Source organism: Vigna unguiculata, chromosome 5 (genome assembly GCF_037176805.1).
Source record: "Vigna unguiculata cultivar grain cowpea cultivar isolate G323 ecotype 2 chromosome 5, ASM3717680v1, whole genome shotgun sequence".
Classification (NCBI taxonomy): domain Eukaryota; kingdom Viridiplantae; phylum Streptophyta; class Magnoliopsida; order Fabales; family Fabaceae; genus Vigna; species Vigna unguiculata.
In genome coordinates, this window is record NC_140796.1 from 1,697,815 (window position 1) to 1,720,506 (window position 22,692).

The 22,692-nt window shown below is 32.0% G+C and overlaps 2 protein-coding genes across 2 annotated transcripts; one reads left to right on the forward strand and one right to left on the reverse strand.

Annotated features, from left to right (window-relative positions):
- Positions 1-8,846: 8,846 nt before the first annotated feature.
- On the forward strand, positions 8,847-17,160 carry LOC114183833 (uncharacterized). Its single transcript, XM_028070988.2, has 4 exons — positions 8,847-10,200; positions 10,355-10,405; positions 10,585-10,657; positions 16,662-17,160. The coding sequence occupies exons 1-4, from the start codon at positions 9,284-9,286 to the stop codon at positions 16,824-16,826; spliced, it is 1,206 nt and encodes a 401-aa protein (XP_027926789.2). The 5' UTR covers positions 8,847-9,283; the 3' UTR covers positions 16,827-17,160.
- A 3,268-nt stretch (positions 17,161-20,428) lies between these two features.
- LOC114183240 (uncharacterized) lies at positions 20,429-21,567 on the reverse strand. The gene has a single exon (XM_028070175.2). The coding sequence runs from the start codon at positions 21,399-21,401 to the stop codon at positions 20,601-20,603; it is 801 nt and encodes a 266-aa protein (XP_027925976.1). The 5' UTR covers positions 21,402-21,567; the 3' UTR covers positions 20,429-20,600.
- Between the last annotated feature and the right edge of the window lie 1,125 nt (positions 21,568-22,692).

The following is a 22,692-nucleotide window of genomic DNA, read 5'->3' on the forward strand; positions in this document are numbered from 1 at the left end:
ATGCATAGTTGTTATTATTCTTCTTTTTTATTATTTTCAAACAAATTAGTAATAAAGGCACTTGGGCATGGATGAGTCACTTTCTGAATAAAGGGTTTTTTGGATTTGACATTACATGGGTTGGAACTGGGAACAACTGGTTAAACTAACACAACTTGCAAAATTCACGAGCTAGGATTTTAGATTACTTGTCCCTTGTAAACCACTCAACCTAAAACCCAATTTTGCATTGTTTAACATAATTAATAAAAAATGTTCTCTTTGTCTGATAAAAAAAAAGTTCTTTTTAAATATTAATGGAAATATTCATGTGTTCTCTTTTTTGCATATGTGCCTTCTATTTTTTATTATAAGTAGTTAATTCAATTAAAAAAATTATTAAAATAAAATAATAATTTTAATTTAAAAAGTGATAAATTGAAATAAACGACCCCTTAAAGAATAAAAATGATAAAATTAGAAAAAATCGGATGTATAAAAATCTTAAGATAAAGTAGTTATTTTAGTTTGAAAAATGATTAAATGTAAACAAATAGTAAAGTGGTTATTTTAATTTAAAAAGCAGTTTCTCAGAAAATAATATAAAATTGAATAAAAGAAATTGTGTACACAGGAATCCATCCCCTTTATTAAAGGTATAAATTTTTTGTTTATGAATTGAAACATCTGAATATCCTATTTTATAGTATTATTTTCAAAAAATAACTCGATTGAAGAAACTCAAGCATTCAATTCAACTATATACCAAATGCAAGAAAAAACAGTCAAAGAAAAAAAAATTAATGCTACGAGTGAGTTAAAAATGTTTAATATAATGTGATTTTTATTATTTCATACATAAACTTGTTGGGTTTAATATATATATATATATATATATATATATATATATATATATATATATATATATATAGTTTCTCAACGGCAACATTTAGAACTATAAATAATTCTACATTCTCTACATTTTGCATCTTCAAAATTTCTAAAAACATCTTATGGTGAATTAATTGAAGATCATGATGAAAATATATTAAAATTACTCTCAATAGAAAAATCACTTTATCAAACCAATATCAAAGAACACTGCTCAACATTTACTAAAATAAAATTAATTCTGTGCCCTAATTGCACCACTTGTCAGTACTTAAAGATATGGAAAAAAGAACATCCAAGATGGAAAGAAGAACGGAATATTTAGGGTTTGATGACATGCATATTAAAGGAGCAAGGAGTTATTTTTCAGTTTTGTAAATTGAAAGATATATATATATATATATATATATATATATATATATATATATATATATATATATATATATATATATATATATATATATATATATATATATTACAGTATATGTTAATGCATCTTCCTCCTGCAATATTCTTAAATGCCTATATATTTGTGCTTTCTCAAAAATTCAGCAAGCGTGGCCTGCAATGCAGTCATGGATATACAGAACAATTCTAGTTAGCAGAGTTCTGTGGCAGCATTCACCATATGCTCCTCTATATATATGCGTGCTATATTTATATATATATATTTTTCTCTCTCTCTATCAAATGATTAAGGGAAAACCCTTTGTCTAAGCAAGTTTATTAATTTAATTTTTATATTTCTATGTAGAAACAGAAAAACTGGTGTGGATATATATATATATATGTAAGAAAGGGTTTTATAGGACAGAGATGAATTAATTAATGAAGTAGACATTTGGTTTTAAGAATGTTGTTGGTCCCTCCTAAAGGACATAGAAAGATGAGAAATAGTTATATTTAAGATGAGCAATAATGATAATGATTAAAAAAAGATTAAAAAAGGAAAGTTTTGAAGAATATTCTTGAAGTGATGAAAGAGGGTTTTGCTTGTGTTCTAAGGGGACATGCAACAATGCAAAGTGGTAAGCCGAAAGGAGGAATTTATAGAAAGTTGGCCCCCTTTTCACCATCAACAACAAAACCCTAAAAAACTTATCTCTTTCTCCCTCAATTTTTTCTTTCTAATGTTTTTCTTTGATATATATCATCAACCCTAAACAGAGACTAGTCCCTGTCACAGGATTACAATAAAGACACCATGTGTGTGTTTGTGTTTGTATCAGTAGTCCAAAAAGAAATGAAAAAATTGCCACTGTAGCCTCTGCACAGACGAGAAAGAAAGAAAAGAGCATGGCACAGAATATTGTACTCATGTCACAGTACCTTAGTTTTCAGCTTTTCTTAATTATAACAATCATTATTATATTCAACAAAAGTTCAAGGACAAATAATAATTACTACAATTTCTGTTCTTTTTTTCCACACACATGTATTAACCATCTAATAAATGTCATAACCTTGCTTTAACACCTTGTCAAATTTCACACATTGAAATACTTCATAGGTTTTATTGCTGATAAGAAAAAAAAGGGGTTAAGTTTTGGATGAGTAATATAATAATGTTTAAATGGTGAGTGAAGAGTGAATTTGATTGTTTAACGTATTTGGTTCCTTCCCAACAAAATTGTTTGGTTTGGTAGTGTGTTTGGATATGGATGTGTAAGAACATAGAAAATGTTTTGTTTGATTTAGAAGTGTCTTGCACCTTTTATTTGCTGAGCTTAGAAGCTACGCTGCGCACTGTATAGGGAAATAATGGTTTTCTATAAAAGATGAAGAATCTTTACTTGCATGTCTGACTTGGAGGCCATGTCATTTCCTCCTCCAACATTTATTATAATCAATTCTATATATATATAATATATGTATATGTGCATGCATGGTGATGACAACACGGTCTGTAAAATTTGCATAGTTTGCAGTGGAGGACATGCCCTATATCTATCTATTTTTCTCACTTTCAAAGCTATATATGCACTATGCAGGGTGTAGGATGATTAGACTAGCAATCATCATTTTTCTAACTTCCGTGTTCCCAAGACCCACACTGAAACAAAACAAAGAATATGTATGATATGCATCATCATAATATCTCCACATTTTTTTTTACTTTTTTAATACATATTTTCTGCAAAATTTTCAATCAAAAATACTTGCACAAAAGTTATCTCCCATTATCATTTTCCAAAAAAAGTATTTCAATGAAGGGTATAAAAGAAAGTTGTAGCAGTTTTTTATACTGTTGAATATCATGTTTCAGGTGGACATTTAGCTATATACCTTCACTTCAAACTAGTAGAAAAATGGAGAGTTTCTCTCTTCACTGTGCAGAACTTGTTTATTTACCAACCATAACATTAAAATGTTATGTCATAATTTATATTTCAGCTTATATGAAATTAAAAAGATAGATACAGAACTGAGAGTAGAAAAAAGGAGTAATTGAGTCTGACATGGTGTACTAGACAAGGCACTTGAAATGATGATCTGAACTATTAGATTTTTTAAATTTGGTTAAGTAAAAATAAAAATAAACCAGATTTGATTCATCTTCACAAGTTAAATGGACTAAAGATAATGATAAGTACTTCTAAGAAATTCAGGTCCGGCTTTTACAACATATCTTGTCAACAGTCCATTTGGTGAACTAACTCCAATTTTCCTATGATAAATCTTAATTAATTTGCTTTTATTTTACCTTTTTTTATGGATAAAATTGTTACATGTTTAAGAAAAAAAATATTTTGATTAATGATTATTTTATAAACAGTTTAAAAAAGTAGAAGTTCATTTATGTTAATTCATGATTATAGGTAGATTTGTTTTCGACCAACGGACATGAGAAATGACTCAAAAATCAAATTTCATTTTAATCAAAAATTATAGAAATCAAAATTTAACAAGAATTATTCTAAAATATAGTTGAGAATTCAATCTTTTTTTTTCTTCTTAGTAAAAAAACGAAAATAAAAATTAATGGGTTTATATATATTTTTTTCCATATATTGAGAAATTATGATTCTATATATGACATTATGGTTATATATATATATATATATATATATATATATATATATATATATATATATATATATATATATATATATATATATATATATATATATATATAATATTAATTTTATACATATAAGTTATTTGACATTTTTTAAGGTCAAAACATTAAGACAATGATGTTATAGGTTTTAATTTTGTTTATTTTATCTAATGTGAAACTTTGACTCACACTTAAACTATTTTCAACAAAAACGGGTTACTTTATTATACAAACTAAAAGAAATATTTTCAAATGATCTATACAAATACCTTTGTGATAAAAGAGAAATGTCATACATTCTTCAAGTAAAATGTATATCTAAAAAATTTTATTTAAAAGATTTGTAATTTATACTCTTACTACTATTATAATTAATTTTACCATGAAAAGAAATATTTGGTAGAAAATAGAGAGTAATCAGTCTCCTCATGATTCCCTCGAAGAGAGGTGGGGAAGTTCTTAGTGGACACTAAACATTTTCTTTCATTCCTACGTTTCATCCAACACAAATGATGAACTTTTTTCTTTCATATATTTATGTTTTCCTTTCATTGACTTTATTTCCCTCGACCAAACCAAAAACAAAAACATCATGAAATACAAAAGTACTTTTTGTATTTTGTATTGTAATAAAGACCAACCAAAAACACACGAGTAAAGAAGGCTTAAAGAATACGAAATACAAAAGTACTTTTTTGTATATATATACGTACAAATATACAATAAGAAGATGATTAAATTTTGAAGTAAGATAGATAGATAGTGGATTGAAAGTACTAGGCTATAAATTACGATATCACATGGCATGCCACTCCTACATATATCTTAAAGGCTAAAAGTGGACCGTGCACACGAATCTGACAAATTTAACCCATGCAATATTCTCTCTTTTTTTTTTTCTTCTTCTTTCTCTCTCGCTTTCCCAAACTTACAGTTATCCCCCACACTCTCACATGCATGCACTGACATACCCACTCATCATAACACATGCACATGCAAACACAACACTTCTCTCTCTCTTCAAAAACAAAAAAAGTCAACAGTCAATGCCCTAACACTACAAGATGTTTGAAGAAAAAACCAGTGTTATGTATGTGTGGAGATGGATGATGGATGGAAATGGTGATGATGGTCGTATTGATGATGGCATGATGACGATATAATAAAGAAGAGAAATTGTTTAGGAGATTTATAAAAATAATTACACAGTGAAACTTGTCTCTCTTCAATTGTCCACTCATGTTTGAAAGTGGGAAAAAGACACCATGGCGCTAGCTAACCCACTTTCTCTAATGGGAACATCTACATTGCCAATGCTATCATTGTTTGGTCCCCTTCCCCTTAGTACCCCATGGAATCTCTCACATTTACTAAAACTCATGCCACCATATCCCATGCATGATTATTACGTATACATTTATATTCATTTGCAAAACAAATTTATGTATGTTGAAAAAGGGTTTATTATGGTCGATACCGTTGTAAGTTTCACATCGACTTAAAATAAAAAGATTTCATAATATATAAATGAGATATAAACATTACTTTAAATATTGGTTTTGTGAAATTGAGTTAGACTTAAATTTTATTTCTAACAGTAAAATTTTGAATAAAAGGACACATATGGACGAAACGAAACTCATGATGAATAATTGAAGAAGAAACACAAAGAGACAAACTCCTAATCTGGAGTTGTTTTCAGCGTCAACTGTTTTACCAATAAACTCCTAATTGGTCGCAACTATATATATTATTTTAAATTAACTACTTACGTCTAACTTAGTTTGTCCACACTTAAAGATATATATTAAGATTTTGTGCTTATGAGATATACTCTTACATCATTACTAGCAAGAATTTTAGGTCGTAAAGTGGAGATCCTTGTCTTTCTTTTTGGTTTTTATAATTCAAATGAGACTCACGATTTATATTTTATTCTCAAAACTTGAAAAATTTCTTTAAAATAAAATAGTGCATTGCATTGAGTTAAATATGTTTTTGCTCCCTTAACTATCACTGAATTTTGGAATTAGTCAATTTCAAAACTTTTGACCAATTTAGTAATTCATCTTTCGAAATACGTGAATTTAGTCATTTTTAAATATATTTTTAATCCCTTAACTTTTTGTAAATTTTAAAATTAATCTATTTTGAAACTTTAAACCAAATTAGTCTATTTAACCATGATATAATTAAGATGGTTAGTGAAATATTATGCATGTATCTTGAGGGTGAAAATTGAGGGTAGAAAGATATCGCCATCATGAACAAAAGTGTCCCTTTGATTCCAATCCATGCACTGCCACAGAGGTCACGCCTCTCATCTCTTTTGGTTGCTGCCTTTATAAGCGCATGACACATTATATCTTATTTTCTCCATTTGGCAAACACTTTTTTCTTTGTAGAAAAAATGAGGTTGCAGCATTTCATACAACCATCACATACAAAAACCAAAGTAATCATTATCAACATTCAATTCCTCAAGGAGAAAAAAAAAACTGTGGTGCATTTCCAACTTTCCCAAATCTTCTAATCAATCACAAATTCTTTGGCAAACACTGTTTTGTGCAAGGTTTTCTGATAAACCCCTCTCTCTGTATGTAAATAAGAATTTTTCAGAAACGTTTGTGTAATTAAGAGTTGGAATTGGCCCGGCATGTCAAAGACTTGTACAATTTTCCAACATAGTTTAAGCTGCGGAATTTGGTTGATTGACCCCTCACCCTTCTTTGAAAATTTCTTTCGAAATAAAGCTGTTTTGCTTTATATAGAGAGAGAGAGCATGTTCTATGGGCTGGAAAGAAAGGACCAGCTTTTCAGCAATGTTCAGCCAAGCTCATTCTTCATCTTTATACACATCCACATTCAAATATAAATATATCAAATTAATATCACCAACCAACATTAGTCTTATTATTTCACCTCATATATTTAATGTTTTTCGTCGTTTAGAAGTCGAGATCTTCGATAATTTAAATATATATTTTTTTTTAACCTTCTAAAACATTTTTGAAAGATAAAACCGTAAGAAAACTACAAAACGTAATTCAGTTATATTATAGGTAGAGTTGGTTTGGGAACATTAGTCATATGTAGTACAAGATTGATTTTGAAAACGAGTCTAAATTTCTTTTATTATTAAATTTTTTGATATTGTCTTTTATTGAACATTAAAAATACGATATATCAGTATTTTAAAATTTTAAAATAAAAAATTAATAATCATCGATATATTTTAAAGATACAACAACATAAAAATATTACAATGAAACACAACAAACGATCTAAGTTCTTTTGAATACTTTCTTCTTGATAAGCCCTTTCCAAGAGAGAAAAAAAAAAGTATAGAAGAGAACATATCACACAAATTAAGAGAAACAGTGAGAGAGAAAGAGAGAGAGACCGTACAAATAGATGGAAGGAGGGTGGGAAGCACATGGCTTTTGCAAGGAATGTCTTACAATAAAAGCCCACGTCGCAGTGTTTGGATTCTCGGGTTGTGTGGAGACACCATCATCATCATGCATGCCCAAATCAAACTCTCCTATTCTATTTATTTCTTTATAATTGCATCTTAATAATCAATTAATCACTTGTGTCCAATGTGTCCTTTCCCCTTCTTTATTATATATATGCCATTCTTCACAGCTACCTCATCATGCCCTCCCACTTAAATTACTTACTTATATTCCTTCCCCAATTCCCATACCACAAACATAACAACAAAATACCCAAAAAACTGCACTTTGTTTCATCTCTCTGCTGCTTCATTTTTTAATTCAGACTTTTTTAGTTTTTCAATACCCTTTTGTTTAAACAACAATTTATTTAGTGTAGCCATTTTGCATGATCACTCATCAGATTTAATTATGCAGAAAGGATGGGTAAAATATTAATAAATATAATGTGTGTGGGCTAATTAAGTTTGGTATATTGCTGCCATGCCACTCTTTAAAAACTATACCTTTAGAGTTACTTCTCCCAAAACTTGTAATAAGAGTCACTGTAAAAGTAAACTTTTGACAACAACATTTTCAAAAGTTGCATTATTCAAAAAGCATGCAGTTGAATGTTCAGAGCAAGTCCATTGATCAGGATCACATCGGACATATAAATCAAAAAAGTTCAAAACCAACATGCAAAAATACTACAACATCACAACCATCGAATATTTTTTTCCAAAGGAGAAAATTTATTTCAACAACCCATTCATGCATACACATAAATCACTTTATAAAGTTGTACTATTTCTCTGTAAAAGTTGTTAGAGTTCAACCAAAAAAAAACAAAACCAGATAAATAATATTACCTACGAGGATTTAAAATGTTAATAATTAGGGTAACCCGACCAGAAGGTCATTAGGGCTAAAAAGGAGCTTTTAGGGACATAACAAAAAGGGTGAGACCCTTTGCAGTCATTTTCTCCTCGGAACATGGCCCAAAACTGTTCGCTGGCAGGACCCTTCTCTTTGTCCACCCCATATTAAAATACACACTAATTAATAGGCATCGCAAAAAAAAAAAAAAGTTGTTGAAAAAGGGCAAAAAGTTATCACATTTCTCGTTTTTTGCAAAAATTAAGAATAATCAAGGTTTTAAACACATAACTAAATAATTACGTCACCCTTACAACACCAGGAAATGTGTTTACACGATCAGCCTTTAAGATTTAATTATACCAAAGCTACCTCATCTTCTCTGAGATTCATTAATTAAACATTTTGGCATTTCAACTTAATGATGTTATTGCAAGTAATTTTTTTTTAATCACACAGTCATCGTCATTAGAGTTTAAGAAAATTATCAAATTATACAGGCACACAAACCCTTGTCATAGAATAATGCTGAAAGACATGTATACAAATATAAAATATAAAAAAAAATTATTTATTTATTCAACTGACAGAGAGACCACCATCTCTCGTTCTTTCCCTCTCTCTCTCTCTCCTCTCTCTTTCTTTCTATTTTCTCTCATAGCTTCTGCAAACAGTTCTATCCCACAAGCGTCCAAACAAAGAGAATTAATGGAAAGTGAGATTTGCAAGAAAGAATTATTTAGTTCTCTTTGTTCTTGTTGTTGTTCTTGCTGCTGAGGATTATTTGCATAGTTCATGGCTGTCTTGTTACTGTTAACTCTCTTCCGTATTCATCATGTTGTCGATGATGCCAAACCACTATGCAACTCCTGTTCCTCCTCACCCTTTTGCACAATATAAACCCCAGATTCCGAATCCCTTCTCTTCTTTTTCTTCTTCCTCTTCTAATGGATTGTGCTGAGATCAGACACGTGTCCGGCGACTACAGCTTCGACATCATCGGATTTGGTTTCTCGGTCTGTGGAGTGAGTCCAATATGACCATGGTTCCTTCTCAAAACGGGAAACATCAGAACATTAATAGGAGTGGTGATTATGTTATTTATGGTAACACGACAACGAGTAGTGCTATGAACCAGGTCATTGAAGTTGAAGGAGGCTACAATTGCTTACTAGGATCTGATTTTGTGGTGAGGAGACACATCATGGCTGAGGCTGAAGAATCATCCAGACACAACAACAACAATACCAACGAGGAAGCTGAACCTGGTGGCTGTGGTTCAACCTCAAAGGATGAAGAAGTAGAAGGAACAAACACAAACACCAACACCAACACCAATATCAATAACAACAATAACTGGCTTCAATTAGGCATAGGTTTGACAAGTACAAAGGAAGAAACCGTTCCGACAACAATCGCCTCAGGGCCTGTGGAGTTAGAGTTGCTGCCCTCACGGCGGAGGTTCGATCAGCCGGCGGCGTTTTTTCCGGTGGTGGCTTCCGGGAGAGGAGGGTCTAGTTTTGGTGGTTCTTCCTCTTTGGTTTTTGAGCATCAAACGACGTCGCCTTCTTCCATGTCCATGTCTATGGGTAGTGGTCCAATTACCTCAACCTTTGGTCATCAAGAGATGATGAACTGGGCATTTGGTCCACTACTTCCTCCTTCTATTCCTATTATGCCCTCTTCTTCCTCTTTCACTCATCTCCCACCACCTCCTCCTCCTTCTTCTTCTTCTTCTTCCTCATTACAAACCTGTCACTCCTCTTTCAGGCCTCCCTTAGGATCCTACTTTCCCACACCCTTTCATCACTTCCCTTCTTCTTCTTCTTCTGGATTTGATCAATACGACGTGGCCGGAGCAGGACCAAGCTCCGATGTCACCGTTCGAGTTGTCGATCCTCCCAGAAGACCTCATTCTGGAATATGGTTCATGTTACAAGCCTCTCAGAATCAGTAAGCTAATTAATTAAAATGCCGATTAATATTTTTTATTTTCTTTTTATCCCCTATATACATGTGTTTGTGCATGCATCTAGCTACCCAGGCTAGTGCAATTTAATTCGCTTTCTGTGATGAAACTCACTTTGTTTTAATCTGCACAATGCAGAGCGAAAGAACCGTTCTTGCCACAAATACCTAAGAACTACCTTAGAATTAAGTAAGTGGTTTTGTTTCTTTGTTTCTTTTTTCGTTTGTTTGTTTGTTTGTTTCTTCTCTCTTTCTTGAGCAGCTTGGGGCTTTTCTTGTCAGTGTGTAATCAATGTCGTTTTGATCATGATTTGATCGTATTTGGAGCTGCAAAACTCATCATTTCTTTTTGACTTTGTAAACTTTCAGAGACGGAAGGATGACAGTTCGGTTGCTATTGAAGTATCTGGTTAGCAAACTCAGACTGGAAAGCGAATCAGAGGTACTTTCAAGTTTCAACCATCTCTTTAGCTTTTTTATATAAAAATATATAAATTAATAATTAATCTACTTACTTGCTGATATTATATATGTGTGCTTCTGCGAAGTAGAAAAAGCTAGGGATTTTCCATCGTTGTTTGTTGCTCTCTTGCTCATCCCATTAATCCGTTGCTGCTCCTTTATTAGGCATGTAATTAGCGAGATGAAAATGAACATAGCAGATTACATAGGAGTGTCCGAAAAGGAAATAGAACTACGTTTTCATCAAAAGTACCAAAGTACATTAAAATAGAAACCTAGTGGGGTTAGAAAGATGAAAGATACAGCAGAACTAAAGCAGGTTTATCTAGTGATGGACCAAATATATATGTTTCTTCCCTTAAAATCATTAAAAAAAAAAGTATGCAGGTGAGAGGTATATTTCTCGAAACTGGTCTTGCATTTCCGTTTTCATTACATTTCATACTCATTCTGTGTCATGGTGTAAACATGACTTGATCAGAATCATGGTGTTTTTTGTCTATCCCACCAACACATTATAACTACATAGATATATCAGAGGCTTCCACATAGGATCCCAGGAACCTTCTATTTTTGTGTTGTGTTTGGTGGTGGGAATTGGGGTATTATTAGTTAGGTGCACCGCAACTGTTCAAAAGGAGAACCTTAATTAAAGATATATCATAATTACTAATTAATCACTTCACGCGAAAAAATAATAATATATATTTTCTTTCAAGCCAAAAGTCAGTTTCATGGAACCAATGACTTCACTGTTTCTGCAGATTAGAATACTCTATATACCCAGTTTCATCGTAATAATCACCCGCGCGTATGCTCGAGTAGTTTATGATTTCAGTGACTTACCACTGATTTGCATGAAAGTAACTTTAAATGGTCTACACCACATATGAGTGCAGAAAGAGGGAGAAACTTGTTTAAAAAACATTGAAATGTTTCCAGGAACCTAAACCAGATTAAGATTTAAACTTGATATGAGTATAATATGTTTATGGTGTAGATAAAAGATATGTACTAAGCTTGGATAAGAAATGGTCACTTATATGTACTAAGCAGGATTAAGAATAATGAGTATAGTTTATTTGGGAAACTATTCTGCATAATCTGTCAGGGCTTATACAGAAAAAATAGGTTTATATACTTATATATATATATATATATATATATATATATATATATATATATATATATATATATATATATGTATAACCCTAGTTGTTGAGATTGTGCACGTTAAGTTTGGGTGGAAAGTTAATGATAGAGTGTAGAGAAGTAGTATTGAATTGGGTTGAGAAATTAGGTGTACTTTGAGATACTTATGATCTACGATCATAATGAAACATGTGCACGAGGCTATATATGCATTGAGTGATATTATTAGAATGTGCGCATTATAGTGTGTCGACCCAGAACTTTATAATACTTCATGCACACTTCATCATCGAACACCACTACTACTTGTTGCCTAATAATTGCTAAAAAAAGGTTTGAATCCTTAGAGAAAACGAAGCAACGCATAAATCTACATCATAATAATATTCATGCATGCCCTTAAAATTACTAGATCTCAATCACCTAGGAGAAAAATTGAGATCTATTTATATATACAATGATTAGGTGCTCACCCCACTCATTTATCATTTGCACTCAGTCCATGATACCATACTCAGTTTTAGCATCATGGAAACATTTTTAAACCAGTTGATTTTTTTAACATTGAATCATTACAAAAATTAGTAAAGGAGCTTCGATTGCTTTTCCTCTTTTTAATTATTTTTGAATTTTTTTTTTTGTTATATCGTTATACATCTGAAGTTCACAACGTACTTCGACATCAGTATTGTTGCTTCGGCAACGAGAAACATATTCAGGAACTTTTATTAGGGATTCAGTGACTTGAATTGTTAAAGCTTTGCTGTTTTTTAAATGTTAACCTTTTTTTTCCCTATCATGAAGATTTAAGGCATTTTAGGTATTAAATCCTCTCTTATTCTAGCTACCAACAATAGTTTTCAGGAAGTGTTTTCAATCTCAATGTTTATCGCATTTGATCTTTGCTATGTTATCGAATTGGCTGATTTTTGGGGTCAAAAACGTTTGTTTTTCTCTCAAAATTCAATCGAAGAACTTCAGTTTTTTGTTAAACATATAAGCTTTTCTAAACATGTTTCTATAAATAACTTGTAACTAAAAATTGATAATTTATTTACTTTTAAAATATAGGAATTTTGGTGTTCAAATAAAACAATCTCTATGTAATATCTGCTTTGATATTTATTTTTCTACAAAGACCAAATTTTCATAAGAATTTTTTCGTTTAAGTTTAATATAATCGCATGTACATGGAGTTTAGGTTGCCAGGAAATGAAATTTAGAAGGAAATATAAATTTTTGAAAATAATGAGTGGATTAAGAGTAGAAAATATCAATGTTCATATATTATGTTTAGGTTTTCGTTGTGTTGAATACCAGTTTTGTCTGTATTTGCAACAACAGAAGTATTATCCACTAAACAACAAAAGCCAAGGAACATGTTTTGGAATAGAATAATGGTCTTAGACTTTTCATGCCAAACTGACACAAAAAAACAGAAGCATCAGTGTCAAATGTATGGAACATGCATCACAACTTTCATTCACAAACCCATTTGTTTAATTTAATTTGTAGTCTAGCACGCAAAATCTCGTATACGTTCATGGTATGCATTACCAGATTGTCTAAAAAATAAGCCATGCGAGATTGCAGAATACATAAAATCGACATTCCATTGTTCGTCAGATTTTCATGCAACTTACTTTTCGGTCAACTCTCCTCGTTGTTTTTTTTATATTATATTATAATATATACATATATATATATATATATATATATATATATATATATATGCATGCTGCATGATCTTTATATATTAAGGATGAGAAAGGAATAATATATATAAATATATAAATGAGAATATATTATCGTGAAGGAATTAACTTTGACTATGATTATATTAAGTAATTAATCTTATATTGAAATAAAGTAATTTAAATATATGGTTAGGATTTTGTTTTTCTTAATAAAAAAAACAAACTATAAGTTGATGCAGGGAGGTGTCATTGAGTTGTATATGGGATTTGTTTATTCTAAAATATGGGATTTGTTTATTTTAAAAACCCTGTATTTGAGGACTACTACTTACTAAAAAAAATATTTATTTGTCATCTCTCTGAATATTGCTTATATTATTGGCACATGTTTCAGATATATTTATTTTAATACTGACTTACCTTCTTTTTTTTTAAATTATTTTCGGCTGGAAAAAACCTACTATATATATCTATCAAAACTTAGTTTTTGATATAAGGAGAAGATTATTCTGAGAATGAGTTGCGTGAGCAGAAAGTTTATACGTGCTGGTTATTATCATTAGATTAATCTATAATAAGTTTGTCATATATATAGTTAATTACAATGTGTGACGCACTCAACATAACTCCTCTGGCTGCTGGTTTAGAATTTGTTTTTGCCTTGATGTTGTTTTTTGTTTGTTATGAGAAGTCAACCTAAGACTCCTCAGTTGTATATATACCAGACATCATAAAAAATATAGAAGAACATGGTAGCTGGTTTGCATGTAGTTTCCCATGCCGCCCGGAACCGAAAACCAGACACACATATATATATAATTCACACATCATTTTTGTTTGGAACTAAAGACCTAATGATTAGGTTTATAATGAGTGTGTTACATGTATAAATATGAGTTTCTGAGATCGTAAATTCTGGAAAAGTTATAGATAGTGGTAATATAGTTTGCATAGGTTTAATAGAAAATAGAATGAAGATGGATATGAATAATAGAGAATAGAGAGAGTCAAGGCAATAATGAGTGGAAGAAAGCAAAAAAGATGTGTGTTTGATTGTGGAAGGTGTGTAGCCCTGGGTTTATTATTTGTTTTTTTCCCTTTTCCTTGTTGCTTTTGCAATTTATAAAGAGTGCATTGACTTTAAGATGTAAAAACACATAATGTTAAAGTTGGATATATATATCTTTATCTTGGCCTACTTAGTTGACAGCACTAGTGATACAAAAAGGTTAGCAGATATTTGTTCTTAATTTAACTCAAACATCATATCCTAGGGTTTCCAAAATCACACGTGGACCCTGTCATTCTCACCACTCAATACCTATCTGCATGCCTTCAATTTTCTCTCTCTCTCTTCTCTTTCGTCACGCTTTCGCTTCAAAAGTGTAGGCCCTTCCCATTTTCATTTGCTCTCTCTCTTTGTTTCTCTCTCCTTTTCTACGGAATATTTGGCTTAAAAGCTCCATCAAACTGTCAAGTGCTGCACTCTCATGGAATGGAACCAAAAGAAAGAATCGCATTATGTGTGTACGCAGCATCTTCCACCAACCACAGTATAAACACTCTAATAACAACAACAACTCCCCAATTCACCATCAAAAAAACTCACTTTAAAACAACAAAAGTTGCTGACTGAAAAAAAACACGCCACTTTAATCACTTGTTTATTAATTAACATACTTTGTCGAGTTCAAACATGTGGTACGACATTAAATAAAGGACATGTAGTTTGTTTTTTGTTTTTTGTTTTTTTTTTTATGTAGATGAGACATGAAAAATGAAATGTAGTAGTAATGTTGACGGTGGCATGCATTAGGGTTTGGGTGGCGCAACGTGATGGAGACGTGCATGATGAGCATGGAAAAAATTTAGTAATATAAACGCGTGATTAGGTCTCTTGAAAGGAGGAAAAATTTGAAGAGAATAAAAGATTATAGCCGTGGTTGATGGATCCAGCGTTGCATTTGCATGATATAATATATATAGTACGTTATGGTGTTTATTATTATAATAATAATAAGAAGAATAGGAAGTGATTAGTGATAGAAAAAAGAAAAGAATGAAGTCTAAGAGATGATGATTATGGGTTGAGAAGAAAGTGTGAATGGGCCCCCATAATGATTAAAGAGAGGGCAGTTTTTGAGATGGTGGGTTGGGTGGGCATTTCCACGATTGCCCGCTGACCCAAATATGCGTGCATGCTTAAGGATTTAGGAATCTCTTGCCTTAAACAAAAATACTTTTTCTCAAACATTAAATTCAAATACCAAAGTGGAGATGTGTGTGGATCAATCTTATGCGTAAAGTAGAAGTTACAAAGATCTTATGCCTTCCTTAGTAGGCCCTAGACGTAAGCCACTCACAAACCATGACTTCATACTGATATCATATTCTTCTTCTTTTTTCTCTCTATAATTTCATTTTTACTTTCATGCAACAACTTCTTAGTATAATGGAAAAAACACCGATAGTCTTAATAAAACCTAATTTTTATATTTTTAGAAAGAAAAAAAAAGTGAATAGTAATGAAAGATAGTGTGAAATACCGGTGTCTTAGTATGATTAGAGTTATTTTCCTTTGCATAATCAAATAGGAAAAATGTTGTTTAATACCATTTAACAACCATTTGATAATTTATATAAGGGTAAAATAGTCTTAGTAAAAAAAATGGTAAAAAAAATGGTGTGAAAATACCCGTGTCTAACCAAATAATTAAGAAAAATTTTCTCTTTATCATTTCTCTAAACATGTCATTACATGAAGAAAATTATGAGCATTTCACATATTTTGTATATATAATTTAAACAGTGGAGTCTTCTTTACTTGAAAGTAAACTAAAGCGAGGCGTCGCGTAAACCTAATGATGGTTTATAGTATATCAAAATAAAGAAATGAAATTTGGAAAAATGGAAAATGAAGATTATAAGAACTATAATTTCTTATAATAACGCACTAGATGAAAAGTTGTGATGATGAGTTTAAGCATGTACTGTGTATTTCTTGTTTTGTTGTGGTGGTGGATGTATAACATGACTGTGTAGGCACGTGATGTGGTGTGTGTGTGGAAGATGATAATGGAGAATGATAATAACAGTAATATTAATAAATGTGCAATGAATGAATCACTGTTGCAGATAGAGATAATATGCAGAGGGCAGCAACTTTTACCTTTCTTAACGTTGCAGCATGTGAGAGACAACATTTGGAGTCCCAGAGACACCACCACAACACCTTTGCTTTCGGATTCCTCAACCTCGGATCATGTCATGGTTCTTCATTATGGTAGAACCACTGCTTAAGAACAAGTAACTTCCATGCTCTTAATTGTATTCTCTTGTTAACTTATCTAAACTTCTAAACCCTTTTTTTTTTAGTAATTTTTTTTTCTCGATTTAATTTTCTATTCTAATGGCTTTTGATTATTATTTATTTTGATTTTTCTTCCCCTTCTATATATTTCTTAATTGACATGGAGATTGTGGAAAGGTCACATATATATTCCATTAGGGTTTTGGTTGGGGTGGGTAGAATTACCCTAAATTGTATTCCCATGTTGGACGGGGTGGGTGAGGAATTGCCATCAAATGTATTTTCCAAGCACAAAACTCAATCTAATTTTATCCACTAACCCAATTCCTCTCTTTATTCTCATTTATATATACTTTATTCTGCTTATAGAAAAAAATGAAAAATAAAAAGTGTAACTTAAATTATTATTATGGTTCTTAATAATTCTGATTAAATATAATATAATATTGTATCTAAAATTTATATAAAAAAAATTCTGTAGTTTTTCTCGAGCTACATGTATATACACCACCAATATTATGAGCAACTATATCATTTTGTTTTGTGCATAAGTAATATCATATGTTAATTATTATAATTAGAAATACATGATGTATATATCACTGATTGCAGGAGTACATTTCCTTTAACAAAACTATACTTGACAAATTTTAAGCTTAGTTTTAGATAATGATGAATTTTATTTTTTTTTCTTTTAGGAGCATGTCTTTCAATTGTTAGTACGAAGCCAGGACCGTACATAAAATTGAAAGAAAAAAGTATGCATTGTATGGGTGTTTTTAACGATTAAAAAACTTGAGAAAAAATTTATTTGATTAATAAAAAAAATTATCAATATATACAGTAATAAAAAAACACGTACATTTAAATTTTAGTTGCTCAATTTATTTTAATGAATTGAAAATTATTTTTGAAAATATCGACACTATATCCAACGTTGATAGAGACAAGTTTGGTATTATTAAATATATTAATGGAAGCAAAAATCTTTCGTTAAAATATTATTACGAAGAAATATAGAATCGGCATGAAAGTTCATTAGACCTGTAAAAAGGTGAAATAAGACACAGTTATTCAAGAAGAAAATACGTGTAGAAATCCTTTCACTAAAAAATTAAGGACTTGAATCCTGAATGAAAAAAATTAAGCCCTAACAATATAAATTAAACAAAGTACAATTTTTCATTTATTTTTAATAGGAAGAAATTTATCAAGTTTTAGTTTTAGAAGTTGTTGTAAATACTGAAATGAACTTAACAAGATCTAGACAGCAATTTTTATTTTTATTTCTTGTAATCTTACCGAGAATGTTTTTTAAGAATTTGACTTCGAGTAGGATGTGCATGCAAAAAAGTAATATAACAAATAAATACTACTATTTCTATAGTTATCAGTTTATATTATTTTCATGCATTTTTATCTGTATCCGTTTTGAGACTATATTTATATAAATTTTCACTTTTGATTAATTTCTTTGGTCGACAGTATATTGTGTCTACTATAGCTTACAACCTATTGGGCCTGAAGTTAGAGTAAACATGGGCTTCGAGAAGTCTAAAAAAAAAAGTCATATCTTTTTTTAACATGTTAGTCTTTAGTCCCTATGGTAGAGGAGGAACATGTGAGTGACTCTAGAACATCGATGAAAACAATCTATAATAGCTAGAGTAAGTTATATTCATTGGGGTGCAGAACGAAAATAAGGAAGTGTAGGAAGAATTTGCTGGTTTGTTTGGGCCAGCGTGCCTAAAGACTAATTTGTACTAGTTTGGGAGGCCCATTATGTGGACAACTTTAATTGATTTTTGAAGCTGTGTACAACTTCCATATTAGTTTTTGAAAAACAAGTTTTTAAATGGGCCTCTGAAAGTGAATTTCATCGATCGCATTATTTCAAGAATTTCATGGGTGATGTGAATTGAAGCCCTCTAGTTGAGAGAAAAGATAGCATACTTCCATTCTCTCGCAAGAGTGGTTGTGACTTAAAGGATATTAGAGACAGAGTACCACGCAAGCAATCGAGAGGAACCTCTAACAACAATCAAGAGAACAAATGGTAAACCTTAACCAGACATCACAAATCAATCAAACTGAATAGATTCTTAACTTGTTTGCACGGAGGAACATTTTAAATCAATCAAATAGAATACGGATGTCTTCGGTGACAAAACGTTTTATTATATAGTGCAATGCATTTAAAGCAATATGAGGAGGACATACCCTTAATTCAAAAAGTTATGTTTGAAACCATGATTAGCTTCACAAGCACATTGGCCAGTTTAAAGTTAAAAGTAGCTCAAATGATACCAATCTATGCAAAAGAAGGATCAAATCTAATCACTATAAACCATTTTCCAGCTTATCTCACCTGCTTTTCATTACCAATATCTGATTGAAGCCAACTGAAGTGGGATCGTAGTAAATTACTGTTCTAGAATTCCTGTATTAAGTAAACTGTGGCTATAATTTTTCCACAAGAGATCCTACTATTCAGACTTTCCACTCAAGCAAACTGTGGCAGTCACTTCACCTATAACCCAACTCATTGAATCATTACAAACACAAACCATCGAAGTGTCGCATTGTAAAATGTAGTTACGATAAGGATCAAGTAGTTGTTGGGATATTGATCATGATCATAACATATAGACAATATACCATCCATTATGTCATTTTTACATAAGAATGCAAAATTACAAAGTATACAATGACAAAGAAAAAAAGATGCCTCCACAACCACCATAAGTTATGACTATTTACAAATCACTTTGCAGAATATAAACATTAACACAATTATCTGAGGATCAATCTTATCAGTACAAACTGTAGGTACAATATCATATCTCACCTTGTGTTCCTTATTTCATAAAAAGGTAAAAAAGATCACCTCTTCTGCAGCATCATAGTTAGCATACATATAGAGTAGCTTAGGTTAATCTTATATTTTACAGACATACGAATTTTACTGGAGGAGGATATGCCTAAGGTTGCAGTTTATCAACATAACTATTGAGTCTATGGGAAACAAGAGATGGAAGAATCAAACAAGTCAGGCTACATAAAGAATATAAGTCAATTTAGTAGTGCACAATCACTTCACAGTACATGGCTTAAAATAAAGAAAATGAACAAGTAATTTATTTCATAACAGCGGGGGCAAGTACAGTAACAGCATGAAATCTTACTCTAAAAGAGAATACTTTGATCGAAAAATAGAAGTATAATCAAGAGATCGTTATCATATTGTGGGGCAACTTAATGACATTTTAAGTATTTCTCAAATCATGATTCCATAATAATTCCATTTCAAAAAACCACCTCACTCTTCAACTCCTCAGGAGCATTAAATTGCACATTACTCTTCAAAATAACCTATGAACAATCTTTGAACAAAAGAGCAAAACCTACACTGACCATATGTGTGGTGCATTGATTAAGTGGCCATGCATCAGATTCATTATTCCCCCATGTTAAAGAAACCATGGGATCAGATAAACAGATATTGCAATAATGGCAACAAAGTCACTCAGAAAAAAATGGGAAAGAAAACAGGGCAAACAAGAAGTTTCAACAAAGAAAAGAGACAATAACAGTCACTAACCCCCTATTGTTCATTCACCATAGATAAACAAAAAATTCCTTATACATACGTGCATTTTCTATCCACAACTTAAAACCAGAGCAAAGAAACTATGAAAAGCTACACATACATAATACATACAAAGATACATACATGAACTCATCTTGATCCCATTACACCACGATCACGGAAAGCACTTCCTCAGCTTCTGGATTGCATTGTACATTTTCCTTCTGGACCCGACAGCGTTGATTCCCATATCTTTGAGATCCTCCAATGTCAACATAGGAAGCAACTCATCATCAACCTCATGGATCTCAAACATAGGCGCATACCTACTCAGACCTAACTCGAAAAGCCAAGACCTAACTCCGTCGCTCTTCCTCCGTTCCCGTGATTCCGATTCAACGCCGTCGTTGTCCGAAACCCTAACTCTCGGATCCTCGCTCCGATCCGCGTGCCAATAATCCACACCGTTATCTTCCACCGAGTGCACCGGGCTCTGGTCCTGTTCGAGTTCATGTTCGAAATCCCTAAAACCTTCTTCCTCACCGTTCTCGTCCACCGTTGCTCTCGGAGTCCAGTTTGATCTCAACCGCTTCGCCGTTGGTCCTCCTCGCTTCGCCTTTCCCCTACGGTTGTTGGTGCTTCCGAACTCTTCGCCGCCGTTCGCGAGGTTCGTGACGGAGCGCGCCTTCGAAGTTCTGGAAGATTCCTTCGGAGTCCGCCAGCTCCATGGCGGCATGCTCGGGCGGCGTGTGTGCGAGTCGTGGCCATGTAAGGCGGCGCGTTGGTCGCCGATCTCTCCTAGACGGACGCTCGGACGGCGTTGCCGCTTCGGAGCTAACGCCGGAGGGGCGGCGATCTCGATGCTCGGCTGCGATGCAGTTGCTGCAGCCGGCGGAGCCGTTTCCACCTCAACCTCCGGTGCAGAGGGAATTGGGGGGTCTGGCGGTGGTGGGTTAGTTTCGGGCTCTTCGGCCATTGTGGTTACAGTGGCAGGGGCGGTGTGCGCAGGATAAGGGAGACGGGTAGCTTTCTGGTGCGTTCGGGTGCAACGCTGCAATCACCTTCTAAGATTCTGCGCCGTTGGATGGTTATGATATGGATTGGTGAAAAGTGTGGATGGAGCCAAATAGACTCTGTGGTCTTCAGGCCAAGTCGCTGAATTGAATATTTGAAATAGAACCAGCATGCCACCTGTGTACCTACTATACTCAATGTTGACAAATTATCCCCAAATTAATTAATTAATCTTAATTAAGTCTAAAAAATTTAATAGGGTGTCACCCTAAATTTTTATTCACCTTAGATTAATTATAAATTTTTAATTAAATTTAGTTTGATTTTTATTTGGATCCGTTTTCGTAATTCTTTTTTAAAGTTAGTTAGGTCCTTAAAATGATATATTCAGTCACATAATAATACAAGTAGATTAACGATATAATTTCTTTTTAAAATTATGAATGTTTTTTTAACATTCTAAGGGATTTCTTATTTATTCATTTGAGTAATTTATATTTTTATAAACCCCAAATATTGTTTCATGTGAATTTTGAAGATATGAAATACATGAGCCAAGATAGACAGTTAAGTTAGGGATGGACAAGAATGTCAAAGAAGAAAGAGGAAAAGGGAAGAAGAGTCAAATTTTGTCACCCAGATTGAGTAAACATTGCTTTCTCAAAGAGTATGTTGGAATATGACCCACCAATATTGACTCACAAAAGCCTTCGCAGGAGGGTCCTTAATGAGCTTAATTGCAATTACATAATTATATTCACATAAATTACCCAACAAGTTATGATAAATAGGATTCCATGGGATTCTTCATAAGTTGTTGACATTTGCTTCCTTGATTCATTTAAATTAAATTTCAAATCTTTAATGATGAATTTACTTGAGGGAGAGGATTTGAGAGAGAGGGAGTGAATGGGTTTGAGTGGATTTGAGAGTGAATTATGTGTTATTTCTTTTAGGTGATTTAGAGATGATTATGAGTAGATTTAAAAATAAATTTTATAAAAGTTAGTGAGAAATTAGATTGATGTGATAAATTAAAAAATATGTTTTAATAAGTATTGATTAGATTATCATTTTGCCCTTTATGTAATAAGTAATATAATTTGATATTTGTACGAGTAAATTTATTTTGTTAATATTTTTTAACCATTAAATTTGAAAAAAAAAAAACAAATGATGTGGAATCAGATCCCTTCTCTTAAGTCCTGTCCTGGATCCGTTTCAACTTTGCTATGATAGAATCTTTCACTCAC

Excerpts from the sequence above, each read along its gene's own strand:
- LOC114183833 (XM_028070988.2), top strand. The coding sequence starts at position 9,284 with ATGACCATGGTTCCTTCTCAAAACGGGAAACATCAGAACATTAATAGG. Across the intron at positions 10,406-10,584 it reads AAGAACTACCTTAGAATTAA|AGACGGAAGGATGACAGTTC; the intron begins GTAAGTGGTTTT and ends GTAAACTTTCAG. Across the intron at positions 10,658-16,661 it reads GACTGGAAAGCGAATCAGAG|ATAGAGATAATATGCAGAGG; the intron begins GTACTTTCAAGT and ends TCACTGTTGCAG.
- LOC114183240 (XM_028070175.2), bottom strand. The coding sequence starts at position 21,401 with ATGGCCGAAGAGCCCGAAACTAACCCACCACCGCCAGACCCCCCAATT.